We start from the raw sequence: 12,512 nt of genomic DNA, 5'->3' as shown, positions 1-12,512 counted from the left end.
GAGTGGAAATGGGATGACTTTGAAGAGGCATGAAGTCTCTTTTTGGGATGATGGAAACATTCTAAAGTTAGACTGTGGTGATGGTTGCACAATTCTGTAAATTTATTAAGGAGCTATGACTCATAAAACAAGTGAATTTTATGGTATTATATCTCAAAAAAGCTGTTCAAAAAAATACTCGCACCTGGGCTCTACTCCGAGATACTCTGACTCAACTGGTTTGGGGTGGGAGTGGCAGGGATGGTTTTCTAAAGCTCTCCAGATGATTCCAATGTGCTACCAGGGCTGAGAACCACCAATTCAGTTATAGGAGACCACTTTACAGAATTACACTCATGTTACCAAGGCCAGATTCTTTGAGATTGGGAATATAGAGAGCTTCGGACCACCTCTGGTTTCCAGTGTACATATCCAACTGTGCAAATGGAATGTTAGTCATATTCATCACGAACTTCACTGTGTTGGGGTGACACCATACATATAGTTCCACCTTTGGAATTGTAGCTTGAAAGCTAAAAGGATGCTCTGAATATGTATTTAAGATGGATATGAAGTTGGACTTTGTTCAGATAAATCCATTGAGTTTGAGTTTTAAGAGACTCAAAGTCATAGCACATGAGAAAGAATTAATATTAAGCCAGAAGATTGACAAGGGGTCGGGAGGTAGAAATAATAGTCATTGTCAAATACTGAAAGGCTGCCAAACAGAGCCAGTTTAACTAGTTTTCATATCCTCAAAAGAATCAGGATTGATGTATGAGGCTACAGGAAGATGAATTTTAGTTCTTTGTAAGGAAGATCTTTACAATAAACTTGTTCTAGGCATTGTGCTAGAAGTTGGAGATATAAATGCAGTGACCATGATACAATCTAGTGGTTCTCACATTTCCACAAGCATCACAACAACCTGGAGGGCCTGTTAAGATGCAGGTTGTGGGCCCCACCCCTAGAGTTTCTGATTCAAGATGTCTAGGGTAAGGCCCAAGAATGTGCATTTCTAACACATTCCCAGGTGTTGCTGATACTGCTGATCCAGAAACTACACTTTGTGAACCACTGTATAATCTAAAATGCTATCAGTTCCATGAAAGGACATCTAAATCAGATTAGGAGGAAAGGATTAATCTGAAAGACTTCTCAAAAGTTTTGGGGATGAGCTGAATGTCGAAGAATGAGGACTTTTCAAAAGACAACCATAGGCCCAATATGGAGTCACTTATGTCAGGCCAAATCACCAAACTGGGGCATAATACCTAACCTAATTGCAGTTTCAGCCTCCCCCAGAAATGTAGTCATAATCAGTCAGTCGGGAATTTTCTGGTGAGCACCAATGAAGTAATCTGTTGCTTGGGCCCTATCTATCCCCCTCCCCAAAAAAGATATGGTAGTCAGCTTGAGATCTTCCCCCTAAGGGAAAGTGACCTAGTTTGAAACAATCTTTTCTTTTCTTTTGCTAATAACTTCATTGCCCCACCCTCCTTCCTATAAAAATTTTCCATTTTGTACAGGTCCTCAGAGCTCCCCTTTAACTTGCTAGATAGGATGCTGTCCTCATGAATCATTTAATAAAGCCAATTAGATCTTCAAATTTACTCAGTTAAATTTTTGTTCTTTAACAGGAGGCAATGTGGGTGAGGGCATGGCAGCCCAAACATAGAGTACGATAAATTGAGAGATAATATATAGGGAGGAACAAAGGCACGAAACAACATTCATTCAAAGATATATTCATTTATTGAATATTCATCAATATTCATTTATTGAATGCTTACCATATGCAGGGGATTCTTTTTTTTTTTTTTTAAAGATTATATTTATTTGACAGCGAGATATAGCGAGAGAGGGAACACAAGCAGGGGGAGTGGGAGAGGGAGAAGCAGGCTTCCCGCGGAGCGGGGAGCCCAATGCGGGGCTCGATCCCAGGACCCTGGGATCATGACCTGAGCCGAAGGCAGATGCTTAACAACTGAGCCACCCAGGTGCCCCTGCAGGGGATTCTTCTAGTTGCTGGGTATAAAGAGATGAAGGAAACAAAGCTCCTGCCCTCAAAGAACTCATAAACAAATACATCACATGTTGCCAAGTCCCATAAGGGAGTAGAACAAGCTGTTGTGAGAGAACAAGGGGCCTCTGAAGAGCTAGCATTTAAACTGGCATCTTGAGAATGAGAGAGCTAGAAGAGCATTCCAGAAAAAGCCTAGGAAACCATCATCAGTGTCTGAAGCAGTGACTGAGGGTGTGTGTGGAAATAGGAGCTTAGAAAGGTAAATGGGGCAGACTCCCTAGGCCAATGTGGTTTTTTTTTTCGTTTTTTTGTTTTGTCTTTTTTTTTTTTTTTCATAGGATAATGTGTTGAACAGACTGGCTCTTCAGATAATTCATTGTAGTAACTCGCAAGATAAACTAGCTTGACCGGACTAAAGACTAGTGCAGCAATCCAGGTGAAAACTGAGGAGGGCATGAGTTAATGCATCACAATGGAAACAGAGGATATAATTGCATACAGGAAGGGAGGGGTCAGAAAGAATATAGGAGGGTTTCCTAGAATTTTGGCTTGGGCACCTAGCTATTCTTTTGGAGGGAATAAAGAAAGAGGAACTGGTTTGGGGTTGGGAAGAAAAGTTCGGTTTTTGACACAAATAGTTTAGAGTGATTCAAATACTACAAATAGAAACACTTAGCAGGCAGTTGATTAAGGAGCAAAGAAAGCAAGCACAGGCAGGTGATACTGATTTGGGAAACATCTGTATAAAAGTGGTAAGTGGTAACTGGAAGTGAACTCGGGCATCCAAAGAGGGTATATCAAGAAGAGCCTCTGATGAAACGACTTTAAGATGTTGATGGTATAGTTGACTAGGGAAACTCAGAGCTCTCCTATTAGCTTCAATTTGCTCAAGTTGGTGTTAGGAGGGTAGGCCTCTGCTGAGGGAAGAGGTGGCGGGTGGGGATTTGACAACAGTGAAAGTTGGAAGTAGGCTTTACAAATGGAAGAGGTTGCTGGACCATTGGGGCTTTGAGAGCCCACCTACTTGAGTCAATTTGTGGTGCTACCAATCAGGGGTGTGTACTCAGTAGTATTCAGCAGCCCATGAGAGCAAACAAGTCAGATGGCTAAAACCCAGAAATCGGTTCTGCAGGGCCAGAGTGATGGGGAAACACCATGAGTGATAGGCCATGCAATCTATGCTAAATGGAGAAGAAAGAGGGTGGAATATTCAATATAGTCTGTATATTCCCTCATCAGAGTGAACTGAAGGTTGAAAGAAAAGAGCGACTGGATGTTTCTCAAGGTCACAGAGTAAACACACCGAGAGGACGAGATCAAAGGACAAGATGTTAAAAATCAGACTAGTATGAATAGGATCCTAGACATTAACATTTCAGAAATAAGTTTTTTTTTATTGTTTCTTTATTGTTTTTTTTTTCTTTTTTTTAGAGAGGGGGGAGAGAGAAAGAGGGAAGGGGGTGGAGGGGAAGGAGGGGGAGAGGGAGACGAGAATCTTAAGCAGGCTCCACACCCAGCATGAGCCCAATGTAGGGCTCAGTCTCACAACGCTGAGATCATGACCTGAAGGGAAATCCGGAGTCAGATGCTTAACTGACTGAGCCACCCAGGCGCCCCTCAAAGTAAGTTTTTGAGAGTCCAAGCTATGGCCTTGGAACTGGTTTGCTAAATGGAGTGAAAATGATTATTGGAGGTGGAAGTCCAGAAACGGTAAAGTTATCCATGATCAATGATATTGCCCAAATAATGGTAGGGCTTGAGGCAGAGATGCCCTTGAACCATCAAAGTCCTCAATGAACGTAAAAGAATAACTAGAGATGACAGTAATGAGGATAGATGGTGGTACAGCTGAATATCAGAGGCCTCAATGTGTGGTGGTGGAAACCAGTAATAACATAAGCACAGCACCCTTATAATCTATCGGTTCACACCTGTAGTAGTGAGGAAATGAGCACCCTCAACTTGAAATAGCCCTAAGGTAAGCGTGGCTGAGAGCCAGGTTCCACTTAAATGAAAAAGTAGGAAAGTTCACAAAGGAATAGGGAAGCCAGAGTCTCTATAATGCATATTTACTTATTTAGGTAATAATCTTCCCACCCATCCTGGGGTTTGAACTCACAACCCCAAGAGAACCACATGCTCTACCAACTGAGCCAGCCAGGTGCCCCTCTATAATGCAAGAAATTGGAAGAAAGGGCAGCAATGAGACCATGAATTCGGGATAGTAGGTAACAGCAATGGAATACAAGAAGAGAGGACGGATGACTGGATGGGCTATCATTTATTTTCTCTTTCTTCCTTTCTTTGCTTTTTCTTTTCTTTACTATAAGTAGGCTCCACACCCAACATGGGGCTTGAACTTACAACCCTGAGATCAATACTTGAGCTGAGATCAAGAGTCGGGACACTCAACTGACTGAGCTACCCAGGCACCCCCCTGGACATCTATTTTAGATGGCAGCAATGAATTACCGGGATGGGAAGCCAAGTGTATTAAACCGGCCTTAATGTTCCAACTGGAACTCTGAAGTAATGTGTCTATGACAAAATAAATAGAAGCACTGAGCACTGACCAAGACTAGGTGTGCTTGAACTGTTGTTCTGGTTCCAAAGAGTATTAGTGATTATTCATTTTGTGTCTCAACAAAGCTTAGCCCCCAACTCGAGAGGATGGCAAGGTTAGGCCAGAAAGAAGACTGAAGTAGCCTACTAAGACTAAAGATCAGTGAGTGACCTACTGGTTTCAGCACAGTGCAGCCTAGTGTGGAGAGGGAAGGAGCCTTTGCTTTGAATGGTGGGAAAATATTACTAAGGCCAAATACCAATTCAGGAGGAGGGAGTGGTACAGTTAGGTCCATCAAAATGTGTCTGATACGATCACCTTACCTCCACAGAGTTGGGCACTGGATAGAATGGTGAGATGTCAGTCTTGGGGCATACATAAAAGCACTTGATGAACTCTGCAAAATTCAGACCCAAGTGAAGACTGTGGGTAAGCTCTAATATATGTGATTAATATTTACATTTTCTAAAAATAGAATATTCACTATAGTCTGTATATTCCCTCATCAGAAGTACTGAATAGATCTATCATTAAATAGTGATTTGGACTACATGTCCAAAATCCCTCTACTATCTTCCTCTCGAAACTCTATAAAAGTTTTAGTAGGAAACATCCTTAAAAATCATCATCTGTCTCACCTTCTCGCAAGGGGAGCGGCTATGACTTAATGTCTTTCTATCCACCTGAACTAACCCACACATGGTAGGAAACTTAGTCTCAAAAAAACTAATATGAGGTTATATGCAGAGCTAAAACCCATTATTTATTTGATTCCTAAATCTATGTTCTTTATGTAATCCTAAAGTCCTCATCTTTTTGAAAGTTTTTGTTTTTGTAAACTACAAACAATTCTGACTTCATCCCAATATTCCGGGGGAACTCATCAGGGTTCCTTAATACAAGGTTTACCAGCTGGATCCATTAAGCCATTTACTAGACTTTGTGTGGTGCCTTCTTTCCCATTAATAAGATACTCAACCTAGCTCCAAAGACAAGGTTAGGGAAAATCTTTGGTAAAGAAATTTCATGGAACTTTACTAGACGGAAATGTGAATTAAATCTTTCTTCCTACTAAGAGTAGTGTAGAAATATACTTTAAAGAACAAGTAGGTAAAAAGAATCAAGAAATTCCTAAATCATTCTAAGTTTATTCATATAATATAGTATTTTTCTGTGTTCGTTTTCTCTCCTTGTATCATGTGTTGACTTCCCAATTAATGGCTAATGGCCAAGATTCTGGATCTTCAGTTTATTCATATCAACCACAATGGCAAGGCCCCATGAAATATTTGCTAAACTGGGAGGATCTCACATAATTTTTAAAAAAAATCTGTCACTGTATGGAATTTCAGGGGTCTTTTTTTGCTGGTAAGAAAAATATTTTCCAATTTAAGAAATAACTAGATTTTTTTCCCTCCTTCTTCCCACCAATTTTTCTCACCCACACACATATATACACAGTCACATACTTCATATTTGAGGCCAATTTCACTGAAAGCAGAAACTTAACATTTTCAGAAATGACTGCAAGACCTGGTAATTTTGGCAATAAAAAATGCTATCTTTGAAGTAAGCTGCAGTTTGAATTAATTTAAGCATTAGGAGGCCAAAATTAAAGTTTTTTCTCATTTTCCCTGCTATTACTGGTTTGCTGCAAGGAACAAATTGCTCAAGAATCAAAGGTGGGGAAATGTCTGCTGGTCATCGCTGGATTCTTGCTGAAAATAGAGGACAGGTGAAATCTTCGGGAATCACTTCTTCCACGTCACACTTTCTGAAAACACTATGCTCAGGAATAGGCTAAACACACCACTGAAAGAATTATTTGAGGCCAGTATTTTATTTTATAGAGAGCAATTGCAATATTAGAAACTGCTTTGGCACAGGTTAAAAGTGGCTCTCGTATCACTTGCCAGTTTTCCCCAGGATCATCAATACTCATTACCAAAATTGACCTTTACGTGGTTACCATTTAGAGTTGCCACCAATGTAATGACAGAGTAGGGGGGAACCTGAGCACACACACAAAACTTTTATTTTTCAGATGTAATGCAAATAACCATATCTAATATTCTTTCAGAAAACAAATGAAAAACATGCTCGAAAAAAAACCAAGAAATCAAGTTATACTTTTCATAAGGCACCACAAAAACCCTGGTAAATTAGAGTCCATATTATATTTAAGTGTCTCACTAACAGGTAAATAAATATGTAAGAGAATAATCAATAGAGGGTCTTGAGGTTTACAAAAGACATTCCTGTTCAGACATCTTGGAGTATTGCAAAAATAAGAATAAGCAGGCTACATCTGAACCCGGCATCTCCTTTCCCAGTGCACATCATTCGTTGCATAGTGGTGACTGGATATGATCCAGGCCAAGAGAAGACTGCAATTCCAAAATATATTCACATCCCATTCTTTCCTTCTCATGTTGTGAATATCACTTGGCACCTCCATATCCAAAGAAGTAATGATATGCTTTAACTTTAAAAGGGGAGGGATTCAAAAGGTAAAAGACAAATCAGTTGCCTGCTTTTTAAAATTTATACTTAACAGACCTACTGCAAAAGCAACTTTCTACACACATATGAAGCTAGTTCCATATGTAAACCTTTATTGAACCTGGTTATATGTGGGACTTTAACAGCTTAAATTCTTCCACAATTTACAATTTTTAAATCCCACTCCAAATTGTCACTTTCTCCTTTAAAAAGTAGATAGTCCCACCGTTTGAAAGAAGGTTTCTCAATTTCTCCTTTCATCCTCCTATTTTAAGTACTGGCTGATATTCACACAAATGTACTACAGAATTAAAATATTGACAAGCAGGGAGTTTCTTTTACGTGCACTGAACTGCATCCAGAATCTTAAAATTAAGAAAAACAAATAAACTGACATTTTTTGGACACCAAAGACAAAAGCAGAGAAGAACAGAAGTGAAGCACAGGTAAAATTATTCTACTCTTATAGGTCTGCTAGCCTTTGCTAAGATTTTGATTATTAAATAAGTACATGGTGGGCAATCACAGATTTAATGCTTATCTTTTCAATTATTCAAAGTATGACATACAGTAATTTGTAATTTTACTGAGGCACAAATTTGAATCATGCAGTGCAAAGGTGGTTTGCAGCAACTCAGGAAGGGAGTCTTAGCATCTAAATCTCAACATGGCTTTGTTGCAATAATTATCTGTAAGTAAAATAAACATTTGTGGGAAGAAAATGTCCCCTCTTCTGCCAACAAGAAAGTGAACTACTAATGCTATAGTTGTAAACTTGGGGATTTGCATAGTTCCAATGACCTACCCACTTTGAGAATATTAAAGACCTACATAGCATTTTTTCATTTTTCTTTCTATAACCTTCCCCAACATAGTTATAAGAAGGTAGTAAGAAATACCTTTGACAGAATTCACATAGAAATTAAAATACCAATGGTGAAAATTTGCAACTTTGGAGAGAAGGGTAAAGAAACATTTTAAATCAGGTTGTAATATGAAATATAACAATGTTGAAGAATGGAATAAGTAGTAAGTAAGTAATTTCCTCTAACTGAAAACAATGTTTTATATTATATTAGGACACTGGCATGTCTTCAAATAGATCTTAGTTCATTATTTCCACAATTACAGACTTGTATATGTTCATTTTTCTTCCCCCCCCCTTTTTTTATTTTTTTAAACTAATTTCTCTTATCTGTTCTTCTCAGCCTTGGTCTAAATCTACGCTCAAGAGTCAGACCAAATCCTCTGTGACTTTCAAATAAATACAGAAAAGCTCATAGTATCAACTAAATCATATATTTAAGTTTCAAAATACCAGAAGGTAAACAGAGAACTACTCATGGTTGGAGACTGCCTTGCATCTCTCTCTCATGTCTCCAGCAGGTAAATACCATATTAAGGACATAAATTATTCCCTAAACAGCCACCTATATCCATCCACCATATTCCAGGAAGCAGAGCACCTTAGTCATCTTTCTCAGCATCTTCATGCCCCTCCACTGATGGCTGAGTAAGGTTAATAGGTGACTAGGAAGAAAAATGAAATATTTTTAAATGTATTCCATCCAGGCAGCCATCACTTAAAACTGCATTCAATTTTCTACTCACAAGTATTTGAAGATCTTTACAGAGAAGATGAAAAGGCAAAAAAATATTGTGCTTTCTTTTATAACATCAACCAGATGAAATTTTTTAACTAAGTAATATCTTTATATAGATTGGCAAAATGAAAACTTATGAAATTGGTTAACAGTTACCTTGCAATATCCACTGAAATCTTAAATCATATACACACTTAAGATCATGCACAGTGACGCCTATGAACCTCTTAACAGGTCAAAACACTAAAAATATTATATAATATATTAAGGGAAGAATGACCAAAAATTAGGTAGTATGAACCATAGAGAATGCATTTACAGAAACTGGGTTTTACAGGAAAGCTTTTGCTTTTTTGTAGTAAGATGCCTTTTGAGTTAAATCTCATACCCACTCGAACTGTAACTGGACAGTACATTTCACTTCTAGTTACTAGAAGACATTTCTTTAAAAGAGATTGGGGCCAAAAGGGAAAAGCTGTTCTCTAGGCCCACCCTGCTCCTCCCTTTTAAAAAGAAAACTGATGAATTAAGTCAAACCACAGATTTTTAACCAAAATAAAGGGACACAGGATAGTGAAGACCAAACACTACTTTTAGGTTTTTTTGGTTGGTTATTTTTTGTTTTTTTGTCCTTTAAAAAAAAAAAAAGAGTCCCCTTCTAATAAACGTTTCCATATAGCTTACCTAACACCTTAACAAGAATAGAGAACACAACAGGAGGAAAGAGGACACAGCACCATAGTTTCAAACATTCACATACAAAAACAAAACAGCCACCACAGATAGAAAGACCAAGTTTCCCAACAGACAGGGACAAGTTCCAACACACAAAGGAAATGTAATTATCTATTTGAACAAAAACAACATGGAAAATCTGGTCAGGCTAGGACGGAGAAGGAAGTGCTAACTCCTTGTACTACAAGGAAGAAATGGGGTTGATTAAAAAGCAAAAAAGAGAAAGCAAGCCCCCAAATGGATTTTTGATGCTGAAACTCTGTCATATGCTGCTGGTAACAGTAAATATATATATTTATATATTCATATATGTATATTAAAAAAGGAAAAATAATCTATTTATAGAACAGTCAGTAGTCAGAGACATTTAGAAAAAAGTAAAAACAAGTCCTTTTTTTCTTTTTTTAAAAATGGATTTACTAAAACAACTTTATCACCCAGAGGTGCTACAACCCCACATTCTCTGATGAAGCCATGGTGTTATTCAACAGCATCTGCTGTGGGCCACAATCAGAAATTGCCAGTGTTGGAAACAGCAGACATTGGGGTCAGGGCTGCAAGGCAAAAAGCTGTTATTTGCTGGTCTTGCTCATGGCCATGCCTGAAGCCTGGTGGTATCTGGTATACTTGTGAATGAAGGTTTCCCCGAAAAGCATGCATCACTGTGTCTCAGTAAAACATTCTGACTTGTCTTCTCTTCTTTTGCAGGAGGCTGGATCCATGTACCTGCTTGTCTCTAAAATGCAGACCCAAGACAGCAAGACTTCTCAAAGCCAAAAAAAGGCTCCTTGACTTGAAATAAGAAAAGCTCTTCTTCCCAGAATCCAATCTAGTCAGACTTCTGAACTAGAGGACATACTCCTCTCCTTAGGAAGATAAGGTGATCTGCCTCTCACTTGGGGCTTTCTTCTTGGTACAAACACACACAAGTAGCTGGGATCTAGACTCTGGCTACTATCCCATGACTAACAGGAGTAACTTTGGCCCTGTTGCTCCCATAGTTCTATCTGCAGGGCATTCTATGCCAGGTAACAGCAGAAGGAGAGTGGTACTCTCACTCCTCTCCAATTGTCCTAAGGAGTGCCAAGTCATCAGCACCTCAAGATGGTGCTGCCCCTGGGCTGTACACCACTAACTAATATCGACTGGCCATAAGCCACAGCCTATATGCCCTGCTAGCATACCAATGTATCAATGCCAACCAGCATTCTAGAGCTCAATCACATGTCTGGCTGTAAAGTAACAAACCATACTCAGAGGAGACATAAACTGAAACATTGGCTGCTGTACCAAAGACACCCTCTGCATAGATGTGTTGAAGAGAATGTAGGTCACACAGTCCATGCAAAGAGGAAGTCAGCTAAGAGGACTTTCTCTGAAGGCCATTCGTCTTTGGAAGCAACATTCTGAGTGGATCTACACCACTCTACTTGATGACTAAGGTCTCAACGTGGTCCATTTCTCCCCATGTCCCAAACTAACCCAGCAACTGCTAACTGGTCTCCTTAAGATCCTCCATTGGTAGTTTGTAGCTCATTAGGAAGGAAGGAGGTGGTGCGTGACCTGGGCTATCTGGCCCTTGCTTCTTTCCACAGTTTATACAGATGTAATCTTCATTTTCAGCCATTTCTGGAGATACACCCACACAAACTTGATGAAACCACTCATCACAGCCACCATCACATTGTACCCAGTCTACCTGTAGGAGACAAGATTGGGGAATGTTTAGGTTACATAAACATTAAGCCTAGAAAAAAACAAAAAAAAACAAACCAAAGAGCTTTCTTGGCTTAAATGATAGCAAATAACTGGGATGTCCAGAGACAATGACTTCTTATGGGGCTACTTTTTAAAGACAGAAATTGGGAAGTTAATACCCCCAAATTCTATTTTACCATAATATGTCCACAAAATTGGGCCTCTTAGGTACTCCATTACCTCATAATTACCCGGGGCTCCTTTTGAGGCAGAAACATGTTTGAGAAAAACTTGACAAAAAAGGAACGTCTAATAGAGCAGCCAAGTAGTTTTAGCTAATATTAACAATTTCTAGGCTCTAAGACAATGCAATTATCTTAGATCAAGAAAGGAAGAGTACAACAATGTGAAGGCAATCCTGTGTATTAGCTTTATTTCAAAGAGATAAGCCAAAGTACTAAGAGCATTAAATACCTTTTTAGAAAAGCAGTCACATAGGCCACTTTTAAAACTAATATTTTTTATTCTTCTCTTCTTCCGTTACAAATACAACTCCCTATAAAAAGTTAGCAAATATCAGAGGTCAAATCTTACAAATTAACCAATTAAAACAGTCAAAGTCATAGGTCAATAGATCACCCTGGGGTTTCAAATTAAAGTCATTTGTAAAATAGGTCAGTGGCAGATACTAGGCAAACTTTGACCCTCCAGAGAATATTGTGATTATAGGAGGCTAGAAAGCGACTATAGTTTGGTGACTTTAAGCCTTGGGCCTAGGGTTAACAATAAGGTGATCTGGGGCTTTGTATATGGAGGGTGACTGTCGTAGTTTTTATTAGCTGACGTTACAGCAGATGAGAACCTTTAAGATTACAAGAGCTACTCTTCCTCTCCCCAGCACAAAGTGGATCTGGATCATCTCACTGGCAACTTACAAAGCCACTTATAACACTGAGCTCTGCCAGATTTCAGAGCCAAGAGGCATGAAAGGATCAAACAGGTACCTCAGTGCAGCTTAGGAGAAAGAACAGAGGAAGGAGGTTTTGGCTGGGCAAATGAGTTTCAGAGAAAGGGAGTAGTTTCCAAAATTAGTTTCCAAGTACTATAAGAATCATCAAAATGATGATACTCATGTTAGTGGTTTTATGGTTGGGATACAGTGTGGGAAAAATCATTTGTCAAAATAATCTTTCTATTCCAGAGTTCTAGATCTTAAGAGATGGTGCTGTGCAAAATGAAGATTACTGAATTCAGTCACAAGTTCTGAGTTCTGATACATATAATTTGAGGCCAATACTTAATCTCATTAAGGCTCAATTTCTTCATTTGTAAAATGGAGATAACATCTTGTTTACAGGATTATTTAGAGGAACAAATGAAATAATGTATGGCAAAACAGTTAGTT

At 38.8% G+C, this 12,512-nt stretch overlaps 1 protein-coding gene across 1 annotated transcript in view; it reads right to left on the bottom strand.

Moving 5' to 3' along the window:
- Window positions 1-5,802: 5,802 nt before the first annotated feature.
- KDM5A (lysine demethylase 5A) overlaps window positions 5,803-12,512 on the bottom strand; it is a 94,173-nt gene continuing 87,463 nt past the window's right edge. Inside the window, exon 28 of the mRNA XM_032390704.1 lies at window positions 5,803-11,108. Coding sequence (XP_032246595.1) covers window positions 10,902-11,108 — 207 coding nt within the window. The 3' untranslated portion in view covers window positions 5,803-10,901. The remainder of the gene's footprint in view (window positions 11,109-12,512) is intronic.

This window comes from Phoca vitulina, unplaced genomic scaffold (genome assembly GCF_004348235.1).
Source record: "Phoca vitulina isolate PV1807 unplaced genomic scaffold, GSC_HSeal_1.0 scaffold59, whole genome shotgun sequence".
Classification (NCBI taxonomy): domain Eukaryota; kingdom Metazoa; phylum Chordata; class Mammalia; order Carnivora; family Phocidae; genus Phoca; species Phoca vitulina.
The sequence above is the reverse complement of the archived record's forward strand: the minus strand, read 5'-3'. Positions and strand labels throughout refer to the sequence as shown.